At 39.2% G+C, this 18,752-nt stretch overlaps 1 protein-coding gene across 1 annotated transcript in view; it reads right to left on the minus strand.

The window, feature by feature from the left end:
* Positions 1-18,752, minus strand: part of LOC140197259 (protein shortage in chiasmata 1 ortholog) — a 147,216-nt gene that overhangs the window by 119,856 nt on the left and 8,608 nt on the right. Inside the window, exons 3-5 of the mRNA XM_072257180.1 lie at positions 12,812-12,941; positions 9,805-9,895; positions 7,893-8,086 (exon numbers count right to left, since the gene is read on the minus strand). Of these exons, the coding sequence (XP_072113281.1) occupies positions 7,893-8,086; positions 9,805-9,895; positions 12,812-12,941 (415 nt within the window). The remainder of the gene's footprint in view (positions 1-7,892; positions 8,087-9,804; positions 9,896-12,811; positions 12,942-18,752) is intronic.

The raw sequence follows: 18,752 nt of genomic DNA on the forward strand, positions 1-18,752 counted from the left end.
CATGTTTCGGAAGCAGACAGCAAGATTGACCAGATGTAACATTTTAGTAGCCTAAGCCTTGTTGTCATAGAAATGTGTCTGTTGGTAAAAATGGGTTTCATTTTTTGGAAGTTGGTTTTAGCAATGGCAATTCTTCTTTTTGAATTAGGAATAATATATTGACAGACTGAGAATAGTTAATGGACAGAATTTAGAGAGTAGCAAAATAATCTGCCATTTTTTGGGTTGGGAAGCCATAACTAGTAGGGTACCAAAGGAGTCAGTGCTAGGCTCTCCTGTTTACAATCTGAATCAGTGATAAAATGAAATTACTGAGTGAAATGCAAAGGAGTCAGTGCTAGGCTCTCCTGTTTACAATCTCAATCAATGATAAAATGAAATTACTGAATGAAATGCAATTAAGTTCACTGGTGACAACAATCCAGGAAAGTTCCAAGGGGACACCGACAAGTTAAGTAAATGGACGGGGACATGGCATAATGAAGAACTATATAAATCATGCACATTGGTAGATAAATATAGAAAACCAGAATATTTTTGAATGATAAGAAATTGAAAAGTATTCATTTTCAAAGGATTCTATGCATCAGTGTACGCAAATCACAAAGTAAATAGGTTGCTAAAGTAAGCAATTAGGTAGGCAAAGAGTTTAGTATGCTTGTTTTTATTTCAAATTATTTGAGTACAAGGATAAGGGAAACTTACTACAATTATTCACATCCAAGATTGTTTTATGTCATTTTCTGTACACAACTATAAGGAGAGCAAAATAACTGTTACTCCAGATCCGATGCAGCACAAAAAATACAAACGATAAAGAACACAATAATAATAAAAAACACACAATAAATATAAATACATAAAATAGCTTATTTACATAGATTGATCATACATCATAAAGTGACGCTAGACCGATGGGAAATAATAAAGTAGTGGTGAAGTTAGTGGGTGGAGGTGTTGATCAGTCTTCTTGCTTGGGGAAAGTAACTGCTTCTGAGTCTGGTGGTCCTGGCATGGAAGCTACGTAGCCTCCTCCTTGATGGAAGTGGGACAAACAGCTCATGAGTGTGATCCGTCATGATGTTACTGGCCCTTTTCTGGCTCCTTTCTGTATATATGTCCTAGATGGCAGTTAGGTTGGTGACAGTGATGCGCTGGCAGTTTGACTATCCATTCTAGAGCCTTCCTGTCTGCTGTAGTACAGTTTCTGTACCAAGGAGTGATGAAGCTTGTTAGGATGCTCTCTACTGCACATCTGTAGAATGACTTGAATATGAGTATGCAAAGTCCACCTCACTTCAACCTTCCCAAAAAGTAGAGGTGTTGGTGAGCTTTCTTGACTGTGTAGGATGTGTTCTGGGATCACGAGAGTTTGTGTGTGCTATGCAGTACCAGAAGCTTGAAACTGCTTAAGGTTCCACTGCTGTGATGCTGATGTAAAGGATGGGTGGTGATGAGTGGAGCAATTCTTCTGAAGTTGATAACCATCTCTTTTGTCTTGTGACATTAAGGAAGAGATTATTTCCCTGGTACCAGGCCTCAAGCTCTTCCACCTCCTCTCTTTAGGCCATCTCATTGTTGTTAGTGATGAGTCCCACCACTGTCATGTCCTCAGCCAACTTAACAATGTGATTGCTCAGGTGTTTGGCTCATCTGTGAGCAGAGTGTACAGTAGTGGGCACAGCACACAGCCCTTGGTGGGCAGCCATGTTGAGTAGGAGGGGAGGGAGGAACAGTTGTACATCCTGACTATCTGAGGTCTGTTAGTTAGGAAGTCCAACACCCAGTTGCACAGTGGTGTATTTATACCAAGGAGTAGGAGTTTGTTCACCAAGGTCTGTGGGACAATTAAGTGTTAAAGAGTAAGGAGGGAGGAGAAGATAGCAGTGCGCCGCACGCGCGCAGCTCTCCACTGAAAATGATATCGTATCTGTTAAATAGGGGCCGTGGATAATTCTGATTTGATGGAGACAGACGTGAAAGCACAGAGGAACATCTGGAGAAATTTCTGAAACGCCGGTTCGCTGCTGTTGTTACTGCGCAATCGAGAATCTTTTCGGAGGGAAGGCCTCAAAATCCCCAGCTTTGCCTGCTGCTGGCAACCGAGACTGAGGTTGAATCGTTCAGATAGAGATGGTGCTCGGTACTCGGAGTCGGAGGGCTGATCAGAGGCTCGAAGTTTTCGGACGACTCAAAGTCGGACTGTGGTCGGGCATGGCAGGAAGAGTTTTCTTCCTTCTCCCATCTGCGTGAGATGTGGGACTTTCCAGAAACTTTGAACTCTTTTACTGTGCCATGGACATAGTTCATCAAGTTATGGTATTGTTGCACTGTTGTAACTACATGTTATAATTATGTGGTTTTAGTTTTTTCAGTCTTGGTCTGTCCTGTGTTTCTGTGATATCACACCGGAGGAATATTGTATCATTTCTTAATGCATGCATTACTAAATGACAATAAAAGAGGACTGCGTGTCCTCATAATCTAAATAAAACACTGAACTGAATCCAGAAACAGCATTCTTGCATATGTGTCCTTGTTTTCTAGGAGTGTCAATGCCAGGTGCATGACAGATTCTATGGCATCCATCATAGAACAGTTCTGTCAGTAGGTGTATTGGTGAGTCTCCAATGTGCAGGAATAGGGTTTTTGGTATGTACCATTATCAGCTGCTCAGAGTACTTCATAATGATTGATGCAAGTGCACTGGGCGGTAGTCATTTAGCTATGAAGGTGTAGAGTCCTTTCATACAGGGATAATGGTAGCTGATCTGAAACATATGGGGACAACAGCCTTGATAAGTGAAGTGCTGAAGATGTCTGTGAAGACATCAGTGAGCAGGTGTGTACACTCCCCCAGTACCCAGCCTAGATGTTGTTTGGCTGCCTTACAAGGGTTGATGAAGGGTTCCGGCCCAAAACGTTGACTGATCGTTTCCACAGATGCTGCCCAACCTGCTAAGCTCCTTCAGTGTGTTGTGAGTGTTGCTTTGACCCCAGTATCTGCAGAGTATTTTGTGTTTACAAGGGTTGACTCTCTGCACAGTCCTTCTCACATCTACTGGTATCATAGACAGTGGCTGCTCACCTGGAAGTGGGGTAGCTTTCATGCCCGGCATTGTTGCTAACTCTTTGGAGAGGAGGAGGATGAGAGGAGACGTGATAGAGGTATACAAGATATTAAGAGGAATAGATAGAGTGGACAGCCAGCACCTCTTCCCCAGGGCACCACTGCTCAATACAAGAGGGCATGGCTTTAAGGTAAGGGGTGGGAAGTTCAAGGGGGATATTAGAGGAAGGTTTTTTACTCAGAGAGTGGTTGGTGTGTGGAATGCACTGCCTGAGTCAGTGGTGGAGGCAGATACACTAGTGAAATTTAAGAGACTACTAGACAGGTATAAGGAGGAATTTAAGGTGGAGGGGTTATATGGGAGGCAGGGTTCAAGGGTCAGCACAACATTGTGGGCTGAAGGGGCTGTACTGCGCTGTACTATTCTATGTTCTATACCTCGAAGTGTGCATTAAAGCTGTTAAGAGCATCTGTATATTTTTTTTTAAGTGAGGTAGTGTCCAAAGATTCAATGTCCATTTAAGAATCGGACGGCAGAGGGGAAGAAGCTGTCCCTCGAAGTTGTCCTCCGACCTGATGGTAACAGTGAGAAAAGGGGCACGCCATGAATGCTGGAGGTCCTTAATAATGAACGTTGCCTTTCTGAGGCACCGCTCCCTAAAGATGTCCTAGGTACTTTATAGGCTAGTACCTAAGATGGAGCTGACTAGATTTACAACTTTCTTTAGCTTCTTTCAGTCCTGTGCAGCAGCCCCTCCATACCAGACAGTGATGCAGCCTGTCAGAATGCTCTCCACAGTACAACTATAAAAATTTTCGAGTGTATTTGTTGACATGCCAAATCTCTTCAAACTCCTAATAAAGTATAGCCACTGTCTTGCCTTCTTTATAACTACGTTGGTAAGTTGGGGCCAGGTTAGATCCTCAGAGATCTTGACACCCAGGAAATTGAAGCTGCTCACTCTCTCCACTTCTAATCTCTCAATGAGGATTGGTATGTGTTCCTTCATCTTACCCTTCCTGAAGTCCACAATCAGCTCTTTCACCTTACTGACATTGAGTGCCAGGTTGTTGCTGCGGCACCACTCCACTAGGTGGCTTATCTCACTCCTGTACGCCCTCTCGTCACCACCTGAGATTCTACCAACAATGGTTGTATTGTAGAATACAATAGATAGTATTTGAGCTATGCCTAGCCACACAGTCATGTGTATATAGAGAGTAGAACAATGGGCTAAGCACACACCCCTGAGGTGCGCCAGTGTTGACATCAGTGAGGAGGATACGTTATCACCAATCTGCACGAATTATGGTCTTCCGGTTAGGAAGTCGAGAATCCAATTGCAGAGGGAGGTACAGAGGCCCAGGTTCTGCAACTGCAAAATCAGGAGATATTCAGCATTGAAAGATTTGAAAGCCAGGGAGTGACGTACTATAAAAGCGGAAGTGATGAAATTGTATTCTAGTTCAACTGTTGAGAAATTCAAGAGATCTTCCCTTAATTTACAAAACTGTTATAATTTGCAAGAGGTTTGTGCAAACTAGAAGTGTATGCTTTAAATCGTGACCACTTCCAGTTTGAAATAAGCATGGCTTGTACATTCAGTGTATCATCAATATTCATACTCAGCGCCATATTTTTGTCCACACCAGCTACATAAACAGCAGTCAATTTTATACACATTAACTACATTGAAGTTAAAAGCGATGAATGGCTGAAATTTCTTCTGTAAATTAGGAATAGTTTTAGAGTTTATTTTTAAAAGCAGTAGGCAGGAGAAAATTCTAATCTAACTAGTGGTAAATAAGGCTTTGTGACTGAGTTATATGTGAATGGTGTACTTATTAAGTAGTATTAAAATAATTTGTTCCTTAGTAATATATGTTTTACATTGAAATGTTCTCTAAAGTCAGAATTCCATTTTTTGAATTATAAATCAGCTCATAAGTTTTTACACCAGTCTAAAGAGAACATTTTTGCATGCAACACCCAAAGTTTTTTTTGGCAATGAGTTAAACATGTACTATTATAAGAACACAAACACGAGGAATTCTGCAGATGCTGGAAATTCAAGCAACACACATCAAAGTTGCTGGTGAACGCAGCAGGCCAGGCAACACCTCTAGGAAGAGGTACAGTCGACGTTTCGGGCTGAGACCGTTCGTCAGGATCAACTGAAGGAAGAGCTAGTAAGAGATTTGAAAGTGGGTGGGGGAGATCCAAAATGATAGGAGAAGATAGGAGGGGGAGGGATGGAGCCAAGAGCTGGACAGTTGATAGGCAAAATCAGGGTTTTTTTTTCCTCCCCTCCCCCTTTTCCTTCTCCCTGGGCCTCCTGTCCCATGATCCTCTCATATCCCTTTTGCCAATCATCTGTCCAGCTCTTGGCTCCATCCCTCCCCCTCCTGTCTTCTCCTATCATTTTGGATCTCCCCCTCCCACTTTCAAATCTCTTACTAGCTCTTCCTTCAGTTAGTCCTGACGAAGGGTCTCGGCCCGAAACGTCGACTGTACCTCTTCCTAGAGATGCTGCCTGGCCTGCTGCGTTCACCAGCAACTTTGATGTGTGTTACTGTTATAAGAACATACCAGTTTCAAGAGTTGGTATTTTTTTTAAATTGCTGTCTTTTATGCTTTGAACAAAATATCAAACATGAATAGGCCTATAAAGAATTGTTTTTTGTTTTTATATTGATAAAACTCTACCGAAGTACAAACGTACATTTTGAACTCAAATATACTTCAGGAATGTAATCTTTAAAATATAAATATTATTCAGACAAATCACACTTGTATGTAGGCAATCAGTAAAATAGAGTCATGAGTGATATAACTGGTTAACTTGGGAGTCTAGCGAAGAGAAGAACTGGATTAGTAAAAATATTGATGGCAACAGACAACTTTGCACAGATACAGGTTGAGTATCCCTTATCCAAAATGCCTGGGGCCAGAAGTGTTTCAGATTTTAGAATATATAATAAGATAGTTTGAGATCGCCATCCTTTCCAACTCTGAATTTATGTGCTACTAATAAGCAGTCTTTGTCTTACACTTGTTAATTACACACATGTAGTTAACAGTAAAGATTATTCCATACTATTAATATAGTGAAAATATAATGTGTGCAGGGTAACAAAAGCAGCACAGTGGCATTGGGAGAATTTCTGAATCAGTTGTTAAACAACAATAAACAATGCCAGGCTTTCAGTCTCCACTTATTATGCCATGTTTTGATTATAAGGTTATAGTACACTGCATTTGTATTTTACTTTTTTTAGGTTTCATGTAAGGTATAAAAACAATCAGCATTGTAGACTCGTTCTGGTGTTAGATTTTCATCAGCAATGATTTTTCCAAACTTACCATGATCAGTAGACACTTCATCTTTAAAAATTTTAAAATCTTTAATAATTTAATGTCCTGCCTTTTCTTAAATTTCTGCAACCAACCTACTGAAAATTCACAATTACCTTCAATTTTCAGTTTGTCATGACAGATCTTTGCTTGTTTCATGATCAGCATACCACTAAGCAGTATATGTTCACTCTGATGCTGACAAATCCATTCTTTTAATACATGGTTGAGACCTTAATTTTTCACTTCATACAATGTTTCTCTATTTGTCATTAACCTCTGTTCATTATATACCTGCGGTCACTTCTCAGAATTGTTTCTGATGCACAGACACCTGTGCATCACCTGGGGATCTTCCCAGCATCTTGTGGAATTTTCCATTTGTGACGTCATGTCAGCGCTTAAAAAAAATTTCCCATTTGAGAGGCTTTTCGATTTTGGAATTTCAGATTACTTGTATTATTTACTGCCATTTTCAATTCAGTTGCCTATTATTATAAGAAGTTGTTGCATTGTTCTCAAGTTATTTTTAACAAACAACAATAACCAATCTAATTAAACATTAGTAATCAAAATATTGTCATCAGAAGCAAAATTAAAACAAAAAAAAATGCTCCAAGCATAATATTTCAGAAGAGAAAATTAAATATTTCCCCATAGATTACTTTATAACTAGTAGGACATTTTAAAGTCAATCAGATAGAAAACCTTAAGCTGCTATTACACATTTGAAGTACATTCCACTACAAGTATATTAAAACTCAGCTTGTCAGAAATATACAGTATATAACACATAACATACAAGAAGTCTGAAACTGGTGTCACATTAGTTTCTAAGCTGAAATTTAGACATCCTAACTGTACCACCAAGATCCACTTTTCCTACCCCTTTAACTTCACCAAGTAGAGCCTTGGATCAACCCATTTACTGCCAAATCTCTCATCCATGCACTTGCCAAATCTGTAGGTCACCCTTCCAGTGCCCTTCCACCCAACTTGTTTCAATTATAACCATCACTATTAAGCCACAAAATCTCCTCAAAAATGACCAAAGCACAAAATTCTTTCAAGAATCTGCTTCTTCCAAAGTTGTACTGTACCACTCAAAAAGTCGCACCTTGTCTCCTAGAGGTAGGCCCTTTTAGTCAGGAATGTTAAATGGTTATCATGTATAGGTTACACTTCACAATTCCAGCAATTGTGCATCCACGGTGAGGTGCAAAATACAGTGGCCACCGGGTATATTGCATCAAGGAAACTATCATATCAATATCTTCATATTTGACATCCACACCAATAAGACCCAATGACAGAAATCATTTTAAATATCCAATTAAATCAATTTCTATCCAAACACATCATATTTTAAGTCAATGACGTTTCAAGGCAGCTTATACACTAATAAAAATATTGATATTATTGATTTGATTTTTATCAAAGCAGTTGGATTCAATGTGAGCATATTACCTGTTGCAATTTGTGAATTTACATGTTCAAGATCAATAACCTGAAATTTCTCCTGCTTATCTTTGGCAGGGTGCGGAACATCTCTCCTTAAAAATGAGCTAACATCTTCTATAATCTGAGAACTTGGATTTGAACTTGGCACAATCTCCAAACTGTCAGTTCCAATTTCAGGTGACATGGAATAAATATATACTCTAGAAATACAAAAAGGTTAATAAAAAGATATGAAGAATAATATGCAAACAAAACTAACGTTGTCATATGTTTTATGAACAGACAAAAATCAGTTAAAGCAGACTACCTTTATGTCTTCCTTTTATAATTTCTTATGCTAATATCTGTCTGTAGTCCAACTTCCCCCAGAAGAAATAGCAATCAACATAATACTTCGAGTACTGATATATGGCATTTGATCTGAAACATTAATTTTCCACAGAAGCTGCTAGATCTGCTGAGGTTTTCCAGCATTTTCTGCTCTTATATAAGTAATACTTTGACCCACAGTTTTCAAGACACAATTTAAACAGACTCAGAGAGATATCATAAAACTAATTTCTCTAACCAAGAACTTATTAATATTTTCCCTTTTAAGTTTTGTACAGGTGACCCCCATGTTACAGCAATTTGGGTAATAAAAATATGCCCTTCCAGAATTCACAAATTACTATTCCAAAAATTAGAGATATGGAATACAATTTGTTTCACTCTCACAGGATTTAAGTAATAGAAGTAAATAAACTATTTTTGTTTCAACCTGATTTAACTGAGGCAAGCACAGATAACATGACTCTATATTACCAAAGATCACAATACAGACCATTTTCTAGGAATACAGCCCTCTCCACCATCAGACTCCCACCCTGTAATGCAGGAGTCACCTGTATTCTATATGTATTTGTGAACTAGAGAGACGAGCATTTGTAATTTTCTTATTTTTTCAGTGCTGATTTTTTCAATAGCATGCAATTCCTTCAGTTTTGCCTTTATGCTCAAATGCACCAGGTTCACACTGTTAATTTGAAAATTATTAGGAGCAAAGCAGTCAGAAACAGGATATTTGCTTTTGAATTCCATTTTACCACCTAAATTTCATATCTCTTCCTACCTTGTCTAACAGAAATCTACCTATCCTAGTTTTCAAACTTTCTCCTGAACTGTAGGCTCAGAGTGCAGTTCAACTGGAAAAGAAGATGAGCACCACAGAATCCATTATCCTCTGGGCGAATAACTCCTTTCCCTCCTTTCCCAAACTTCATAATTTGGATACACACAAAAAAAGAATAGTTTATGTAAACCATTGTTTACTGAAATAATAGATAATTTCATAAAATGGTAGTGCTCAAATTCTCTCGATTCTTCAAAAGAAATGTTTCCCAAGCTACTGGCAATCACCAAAATAGACAGTATATGCAATTCCCCTTAGTAAGAATGAAAATGAATCTCTAAATTAGGAAGAAGGAAAGAAAAAGGAGACTGAGGAATTGATGTGGAAAGGGAGAAAGATACAGGGAAGTGGGAGAACAGAAACTGCAAGGCAGAGAAAATAGAAGAAATGACAAAAGAATCCCATCTACCTGTTGACAATTCTGACTTCATCTTATCATATTGACAGTGTACATCATATGATTTAACTTTCCAGTTCCATGGAGTACATTTCCAATACCACTTCACTTCAGTCCTGAGGTAGGTCTTAACCATCCAGCTGGTTCCATTCCAATATTTTATTGCATCACTCCCTATAAGCAATAGACCTAATCCCGTGTTGTTCCTCCCTCATCCTTTAAACTTAATTATACCTCTGACCTCTGATCTTATTTTACCTGGTCTTCACTTGTTCAAATTTCTCCAAAGACAATGTCATGACTAGCTATTTTTCAAATACATAAATGAGAAATCAGCATTTGGTTATTACCTCTCAAGAAAATTTTCCAAGCTGATAGGTTTTTTCCATTCAGTAAGTACAGAGTTACAACTCGTCAGCTTGCATGTAGAAAATATTTTCCCTGCCATAAATAATTTAGAATAATATAATGACAATTTCCATTTATATTACACTGTTAACATTGCAAAATTAATCCAAAGGCTGCAAAGGAAAATTGTTGAACAATGGTATAGCAATTAAACCCGGGGATGCTGTGAGAAAGAAAACTGGAAGAGTGGGTGAGGAACTGGGGATATAAAAAAAATCATTTTGAACCTATGTAACCTCTGGCTAAAAGAATAATTGGGACTGAATAGGAATTTTTGAATCAAAGTAAACTCTGACTTCAGCCGTTAGCTAAAACCGGCTTATACTGTACCAGCTCTCCCTTGGTTTGCAAAGAAACATTGAGAGTTTGATAACATTGTACATTGTACCCTCGTTTGAGTAGGGGAGAAGGATTCACCGATAAGGACAGGAATGAACATTCATCTGTAATTAAGTCAGGGCCTAGCAAAGGGAATAACTAATAAGGACTGCACAGCACATCCATCTGTAATTAAGCCTTGATCTAACAGTCTCTCTTATCTATAACTAAGTTTCGCACCAACAGACTTGGAGGGCATACGAGTTCAAATGACATCTTGCAACAGTAATGTATGGGACTTACTATGTATAAATATATTGCTGTAACCAGAGAGAGTGGGCCCACTTGTCCGATGGTGGCAGTATTTATGTGCCTTCCCTTTGATAACTGAGTCTCAAACCCCTGCAGGAGGGTGAGCAATAAACTGTGGTAACTATAAGAAGCTGGTCTCCCGAGTTTTATTCAGATTCAACTTTAACATGGGCATATCTCAAAGGGCTAGGGCAGATAACAAAAATAGGGAGATATGAAATCATAGAGGTATTTAAAAAGAATGAGAACTTTAATACTGAGATGCTGCTTAACAGAAGGCCAGAACTGATCTGAATAAACAGAAGTAATGGAGTAATAGGATTTAATACCAGTCAGGGAACAAACTTTAGGATGACTTAAGAAAAATCAAGTGAGAGAGGTCAGCCAAGATTGTGTTCAAATAGATAAGTCTGTAACATAGTAATGGCATAAATGAAGGTTTCATACAAACATACAAATTAAGTACAGTGGGTTGCTATTTGACCGCTTGAGGCTAATTTACCATTTAATATGCTCATGGGTGATTTAACAGTAATCTAAACCACATTACCATCTATTCTGTGGTATCTTACGCTCACTTGCTAATTAAGCATCTAACTCTGTCTTAAATTTATTCAAATGCTCTGCGTTCACTAAGAGAATTCGAAAGACTCATGATCCCTTGGAGAAGAGAATTGTTTTAAATGGTTTGCTGCTTAATTTTAATAGAAGAACCCTAATTCTAATTTGCTTAAATTGTTCCATAATTGGAAATATCCTCTCCATATCCACTCCATCAAAAACCCTCAGGCTCAAGTAAGCTTTAATCAAGTCCTCTTTCACTTTTCTTCAGCAAATCCAACCATTTCTTGTAAGAGAGCTCACAAATTCCAGGTATTAGTCTAGTAAGTTTTCTCCTAACTGCTTCCAACACATTTACATTCTTTATTTAAATAAGGAATTCAATATTATGCACAGTACTCCAGATGTAATCTCACCAATCCCCTATACTACTGATGTATAATAAGGTGCGAAGACTGTTAGAACTCAAAAAATTAAACAGAAACTATGAGGTAATTCAGGGCGAACAAAAAAATTATCTTCTAGAATTTTCACTAAAAAGAAAAAAGAATGCTTTTTATTCAGCAATTATAGATGACCTACCTGAAAATTTAAAAAATAAATTCTGGAGTTAATATCTCAAATTAAAGAAACCAAGTAATAATGATGATGAAGTCCTTGAGTCAGACACTTTATATTTTAGTGCAACAAACATACTGGGTTTCTGAAGGTTTGCACACAGTATTGGAGATTGTGTAAATTATGCCCTGGGTATATATGCCCATGACAATATACTTGAATTTAAATCATTTAAGGATCAATTTGACTTATGGAACCAGAAGACATTCACTTAACAGTAAAATAATTCATAGAACACAGAACCTAGAAATTTACAGCACATTAAAGGCCCTTTGGCCCACAATGTTGTGCCAATCATGTAACCTACTCTAGAGACTGCCTAGAATTTTCCTAGCGCATGGCTCTCTATTTTTCTAAACTCCATGGACCTATCTAAGAAGTTCTTAAAATATCTTATTGTATCCACTTCCACCACCACCGCCAGTAGTGCATTTCGCGCACCCACCACTCTTTGTGTGAAAAACATACCCCTGTCATCCCCTCAGTACCTATTTCCAACCACCTTAAAACTATGCCCTCTCGTGTTAGCTATTTCAGCCCTGGGAAAGAGCCTCTGGCTATCTACACGATCAATGCCTCTCATCATTTTATACACTTCGATCAGGTCACCTCTCATCCTCCGTCACTCCAAGGAGAAAGGGCTAAGTACACTCAACCTATTGTCATAAGGTACACCCTCCAATTCAGGAAACATCCTTGTAAATCTCCTCTGCACTCTCTCTATAGTATCAACATCCTTCCTGTAGTGAGATGACCAGAACTAAAATAATGTAGACAATTCATAAACCAGATGAATGCCTGTACAGCAATGGGGTAGTATCAAACAGTCAGGAGCCATCTGAATCCATCAAATACACATCTTACCCACTAAATACAAATCAGAGCAGTAAGAATGAACAAAGAATGCCATTTCTTGAAAACAAATTGAGACTAGAATTGAATGTAGATGAGGGGCAGTCCAGACTTCAGCCAGAAAGGAAGCCTGGTGAAAATATAGATCAATGCAGTGCCCTGAATGGAAGAACAAAATCAGTCAGCACATTGGAAGGAATTTTGTTTTGTTCTTCAACACATTTCTAGGTTCTTTTCCATCTAGTGAATCAATAAAGGAGAGAGATAAAGAGTAGATATGGTAGTTACCTCGAATCCATGGCCTCCTGTAAATATCATTGCTGAGCCTATCTTGGTAACAGTACTTGTCAGAAAGATCTGTATTATGAGGTGCTGGAAGTAGCAACCAATTTACTGTCAGCTTCCGTTTGGTCAAAATCTATACAGGTAACAAATTATTATTAACATGAAATACAATTGATTTTTCAAAGCGTATGCAAACAATACAAAACAGAAATGTGAAAGAAGCATTCATGCAAAGATCCAAAACAAAATGGCCTCCTATCACACTGCAGAACATCCTGAAGCATTTAACAATCATTACTTTTTAAAATGTGGTTGCTGTTAAGTACCCATTTCTCCTAAGCTTGTGATTAAAATTGGTTTCTTTTTTTTTAAATGAGTTTCTACATTTTTACATTACAACAAAAAAAAACCACCAACAAAAAGGAGATTTATACAGTGCAAAACCAACATGTCTGGTCTACAATTCATAACAGTAAAGATAAAGCACCCAAAATAAAATCATATAAAGGTTAATTTCCTCCCCATCCACCATGCTACTACAAGCCAACCATTACGACATAAAGAAAAGTTAATCAGAGCTTTTGTCACCACAGAGTTGTGAATATTAAAAAAAGTGTATTGCCTACTACCTAAACTGTAATGTATTTCACATCATTAAAAAAGACCGTAAAAGTTAACCAGAAAAGAAAGCTAGATGTAAGGGATTAAAGTACTGAAAGAAAAAGGAAGATAAACCTTTAATCTAAAGAAGAGTTATGAAAATATTCAAGAGAAGGTCCCCACACTTTATGGAACTTTATGTTCGAATTAAGAAGTGAATAATGAATCTTTTCAAGGTTTAAGCAGGACATAATGTCCCTAAGCCATTGAGCATGAGTGGGTGGGGCAACATCTCTCCACCTAGGAAGAACTAAACGTCTAGCCAAAAGAGAGGCAAAAGACCATGTTTGACGTTTAGTCGGACTCAAACACATGTCAACTTCACCCAAAATGCTAAAAAGAGCAATCAAAAGGTTAGGTTCTAAGTGGCAATTAAGGATATGGGATAAAGTTAAAAAGACATCTCTCCAAAATTTCTCCAAACTAGGACAAGCCCAATACACGTGGATAAGAGGAGCCTTGCCCACTTTACACTTGTCACAAAAGGGACTAATATCAGAATAGAACTGCGATAATTTATTTTTAGACATATGAGCCCTATGTACAACTTTGAACTGCAAAAGGCAGTGGCGAGCACATAAAGAGGTTGAGTTAACTGAGTTAAGAATTGAATCCCAAACCTCGCCAGACAAAGAAATATTTAAATCATGCTCCCAGGCAGTTCTAATTTTATCAAAGGGGGCACGCCTCAAGGTCGCTAACTTATCACGAATAGTAGATATTAAACTTTTACCCAATGGGTTTATACAAAGAAACAAGTCCACAACATTTTTTTGGGCATCTCAGGAAAAATTGGCATTAAAGGGTCTAATTTGAAGATATCTAAAGAAATGAGTATTAGGTAGGTTAAACTTTGCAGACCGTTGTTCAAAAGTTGCAAAACAATTGTCTATGAAAAGATCTTCAAAACACCTGATGCCCTTTTTGTACCAATCATGAAATGGTAAGTCTTGCGTAGAAGGTCGGAAAAGATGATTATGAAAGATAGGACTATTTCATAACTTCCCTTTTAAAGTAGTACATAATCAATTCACTTACCTCAGTATTACTGTAACAAGGAACTTTAAGCATCCTTTCTGAGAAAATTTTACGAATCTTTTAAATCATACCAAACAGAGTTTGGCACACTGGTCACCCCTGCCCATGTCTCTGGAGGTCGAATTAATGTTGTTAAAACGTATATCCTTCCTAAATTTTTATACTTATTCCAATCTTTACCAATTTTTATTTCTAAAGCTTTTTTTGATCCGTTAGATTCTATTACTTCCTCCTATCTATGGAAGGGCAAACGTCCCAGACTTAATAAAGTTCACCTTCAAAAACCTAAGAGGGAAGGTGGTATGGCCTTGCCCAATTTTCATTTTTATTACGGGGCAGCCAATATACGTTGCCTTACTTTTTGGTCTTTCTTTCATAATCAGTCTGACTGCCCAAAATGGGTGGCAATGGAGTTGAACTCTCATAAGGATTTCTCCACTTCCACACTTCTTGGATCTGCACTTCCTTGTCATTTGCCTAAACTAATTGTTAATCCTCTCATTAGACATACTCTGAGAATACGGGCTCAGTTCAGAAAACATTATGGTCTTCAGGGTTTCTCCCTCTCTAGTCCTAAATTGGTTCCATTTTAAAATATTCATCCCTATTTTCAAATTCCACCCTGGTCTCACTCACTTTATTCAAGTAATCTACGCCAACTTTAACTCTGAGGTAGTTGCTACTTCTCTGATTTTGGTTTCTTGATCAACCTGAGTTTTAATTTCTTCAATACTGGTATAAGAGCCCTCAAGACTTCCAGAACCCAGAGATAAGGAATTCTTTTTCTAAGCAATCTTAATTCTCAATCTCACTTTCCACCTTTAAGACACATTAAAACTAACTGATTGATGTAACTTTTGTGCATATGGTCTTTATATCTTCTTTCACATTAATATTCTTGTGAAGTACCTTGAATGTTTTACCTTATAACCTAACTTTCTATATTAACCAATTTGGTCGGAGAACCTCTACAACTTATTCCAATGGGAACCTTCACCTCACCTTATCATAATTAAGGTCAATGTCCTCCTTACCTTCTTGATAATTTAAAACTAACATGTCTTTCCTTGCTTTATCAGCTCCAAAGGGACTTTGATCTGAAATGTTCACTTTGTTTCTCTTTCCACAGATATTGCCTGATGTGCTGACCAGATTTTTTTCCTATTTTAATTTCAGAATCTGCGGCGGGAGGACAAGATGGTGGTGTGATGCAGCTTGCAGCGGCCACTCCGGTGGTGATGTCTGTTATTTGTCAAGTAGAGTGCCGTGCACAATCCTGATTTGATGGAGACAGATGTGAGGGCACAGAGGAACATCTGGTGAAACTTCTGAAATGCCTGCTTCGCTGCTGCTGCTACTGTGTGGTCCAGAATCTCCAGAGGAGAAGACCCCGAGTCCTCAGCTTCGCTTGTTGCTTGGCGGCTGGGGCAGGGTCGAAGCACTCGGCAGAGGATGGTGCTTGGAGAGGCTGTGTTGGAGGGGCTGGTCGAAGGCTTGACGTTTTCGGACGGACTCAGAGTCCGCTGCAGTCGGGTGCTTCCAATGGTGCTGCATTGGCAAGTTGGCGGCGCTTGGAGATTCATGGCAGGGAGAGTTCCTCCCTTCTGCCACCTGCGTGAGATGATGAGTCTATTGGGACTTTGAGACTTTTTTTTTACCGTGCCCATGGGCTGCTCTTTATCAAGTTATGGCATTGCTTTGCACTGTTGTAACTATATGTTATAATTATGTGGTTTTGTCAGTTTTAGTCTTGGTTTGTCCTGTACTTTCTTGTGATATCATTCTGGAGGAACGTTGTATCATTTTTTAATGCATGCATTTCTAAATGACAATAAACGAGGACTGAGTGTCCTCATAATCTAAATCTACAGTGTGTTGCATACAGAATACAAATCCATCAACACATCCAGAGCTTGGTCTTAAATACTTCTTGTTTGCGAGATTAAACTTCCTTTGACCTACACAGAAAATAGTTCATTATGCAAATGAGAAAATTATTTCTGCCTCTTTTTCTGCTGATTGATGTTCCACTTTATAGTAAATTTAGGTTCTTGCTGTGAAATCATTGAGGTTGCTGTGCAAGAATGATGGGACCTGGAGTGATAGAGCAGTGAAAGGAGTGCATGGAGTAAAGCCAGATTTAACATATAGAGAGGCTTTGAGGAAAGAGAAGCAGAATAAACGGTGTAAAGACAGTAAGGTAGAAGGGCTAAAGTGTGTGTACTTCATTGCAAGAAGTATCAGGAACAAAGGTGATGAACTGAGAGCTTGGATACATACATGGAATTATGATGCAGTGGCCATTACAGAGACTTGGCTGGCACCAGGGCAGGAATGGATTCTCAATATTCCTGGATTTCAGTGCGTTAAAAGAGATAGAGAGGGGGGAAAAGGGGAGGAGGGGTGGCATTACTGGTCAGGGATACTATTACAGCTACAGAAAGGGTGGGTAATGTAGCAGGATCCTCTTTTGAGTCAGTATCGGTGGAAGTCAGGAACAGGAAGGGAGCAGTTACTCTATTGGGGGTATTATACAGGCCCCCTGGTAGCAGCAGAAATACAGAGGAGCAGATTGGGAGGGAGATTTTGGAAAGGTGCAAAAATAACAGGGTTGTTATCATGGGTGACTTAATATTGATTGGCACCTGATTAGTTCCAAGGGTTTAGATGGGGCAGCAATTACTAAGTGTGTCCAGGATGGATTCCTGTCACAGTATGTGGACAGGCCGACTAGGGGGAATGCCACACTAGATCTAGTATTAGGTAACAAACCGGGTCAGATCACACATCTCTCAGTGGGTGAGCATCTGGGGGACAGTGACCACCACTCCCTGGCCTTTAGCATTATCATGGAAAAGGACAGAATCAGAGAGGACAGGAAAATTTTTAATTGGGGAAGGGCAAATTATGAGGCTATAAGGCTAGAACTTGCGGGTGTGAATTGGGATGATATTTTTGCAGGGAAATGTACCATGGACATGTGGTCAATGTTTAGGGATCTCTTGCAGGATGTTAGGGATAAATTTGTCCCGGTGAGGAAGATAAAGAATGGTAGGGTGAAGGAACCATGGGTGACAAGTGAGGTGGAAAATCTAGTCAGGTGGAAGAAGGCAGCATATATGAGGTTTAGGAAGCAAGGATCAGATAGGACTATTGAGGAATATAGGGTAGCAAGAATATGAGTGAGGTTGATGTTCTGGAGCATGTTGATATTAAGGAAGAGGAGGTGTTGGAGTTGTTAAAATACATTAGGACAGATAAGTCCCCGGGGCCTGACGGAATATTCCCCAGGCTGCTCCACAAGGCGAGGGAAGAGATTGCTGAGCCTCTGGCTAGGATTTTTATGTCCTTGTTGTTTACGGGAATGGTACCAGAGGATTGGAGGGAGGTGAATGTTGTCCCCTTGTTCAAAAAAGGTAGTAGGGATAGTCCGGGTAATTATAGACCAGTGAGTCTTACGTCTGTAGTGGGAAAGCTGTTGGAAAAGATTCTTAGAGATAAGATCTATGGGTATTTAGAGAATCATGGTCTGATCAGGGACAGTCAGCATGGCTTTGTGAAGGGCAGATCATGTCTGACAAGCCTGATAGAGTTCTTTGAGGAGGTGACCAGGCATATAGATGAGGGTAGTGCAGTGGATGTGATCAATATGGATTTTAGTAAGGCATTTGACAAGGTTCCACACGGTAGGCTTATTCAGAAAGTCAGAAGGCATGGGATCCAGGGATGTTTGGCCAGGTGGATTTAGAATTGGCTTGCCTGCAGAAGGCAGAGGGTCGTGGTGGAGGGAGTACATTCGGATTGGAAGGTTGTGACTAGTGGTGTCCCACAAGGATCAGTTCTGGGACCTCTACTTTTCATGATATTTATTAACGACCTGGATGTGGGGGTAGAAGGGTGGGTTGGCAAGTTTGCAGATGACACAAAGGTTGGTGGTGCTGTAGATAGTGTAGGGGATTGTCGAAGATTGCAGAGATACATTGATAGGATGCAGAAGTGGGCTGCGAAGTGGCAGATGGAGTTCAACCCAGAGAAGTGTGAGGTGGTACACTTTGGAAGGACAAACTCCAAGGCAGATTACAAAGTAAATGGCAGGATACTTGGTAGTGTGGAGGAGCAGAGGGATCTCGGGGTACATGTCCACCGATCCCTGAAAGTTGCCTCACAGGTGGTTAGGGTAGTTAAGAAAGCTTATGGTGTGTTAGCCTTTATAAGTCGAGGGATAGAGTTTAAGAGTCGCGATGTA

This window comes from Mobula birostris, chromosome 5 (assembly GCF_030028105.1).
Source record: "Mobula birostris isolate sMobBir1 chromosome 5, sMobBir1.hap1, whole genome shotgun sequence".
Taxonomy (NCBI): domain Eukaryota; kingdom Metazoa; phylum Chordata; class Chondrichthyes; order Myliobatiformes; family Myliobatidae; genus Mobula; species Mobula birostris.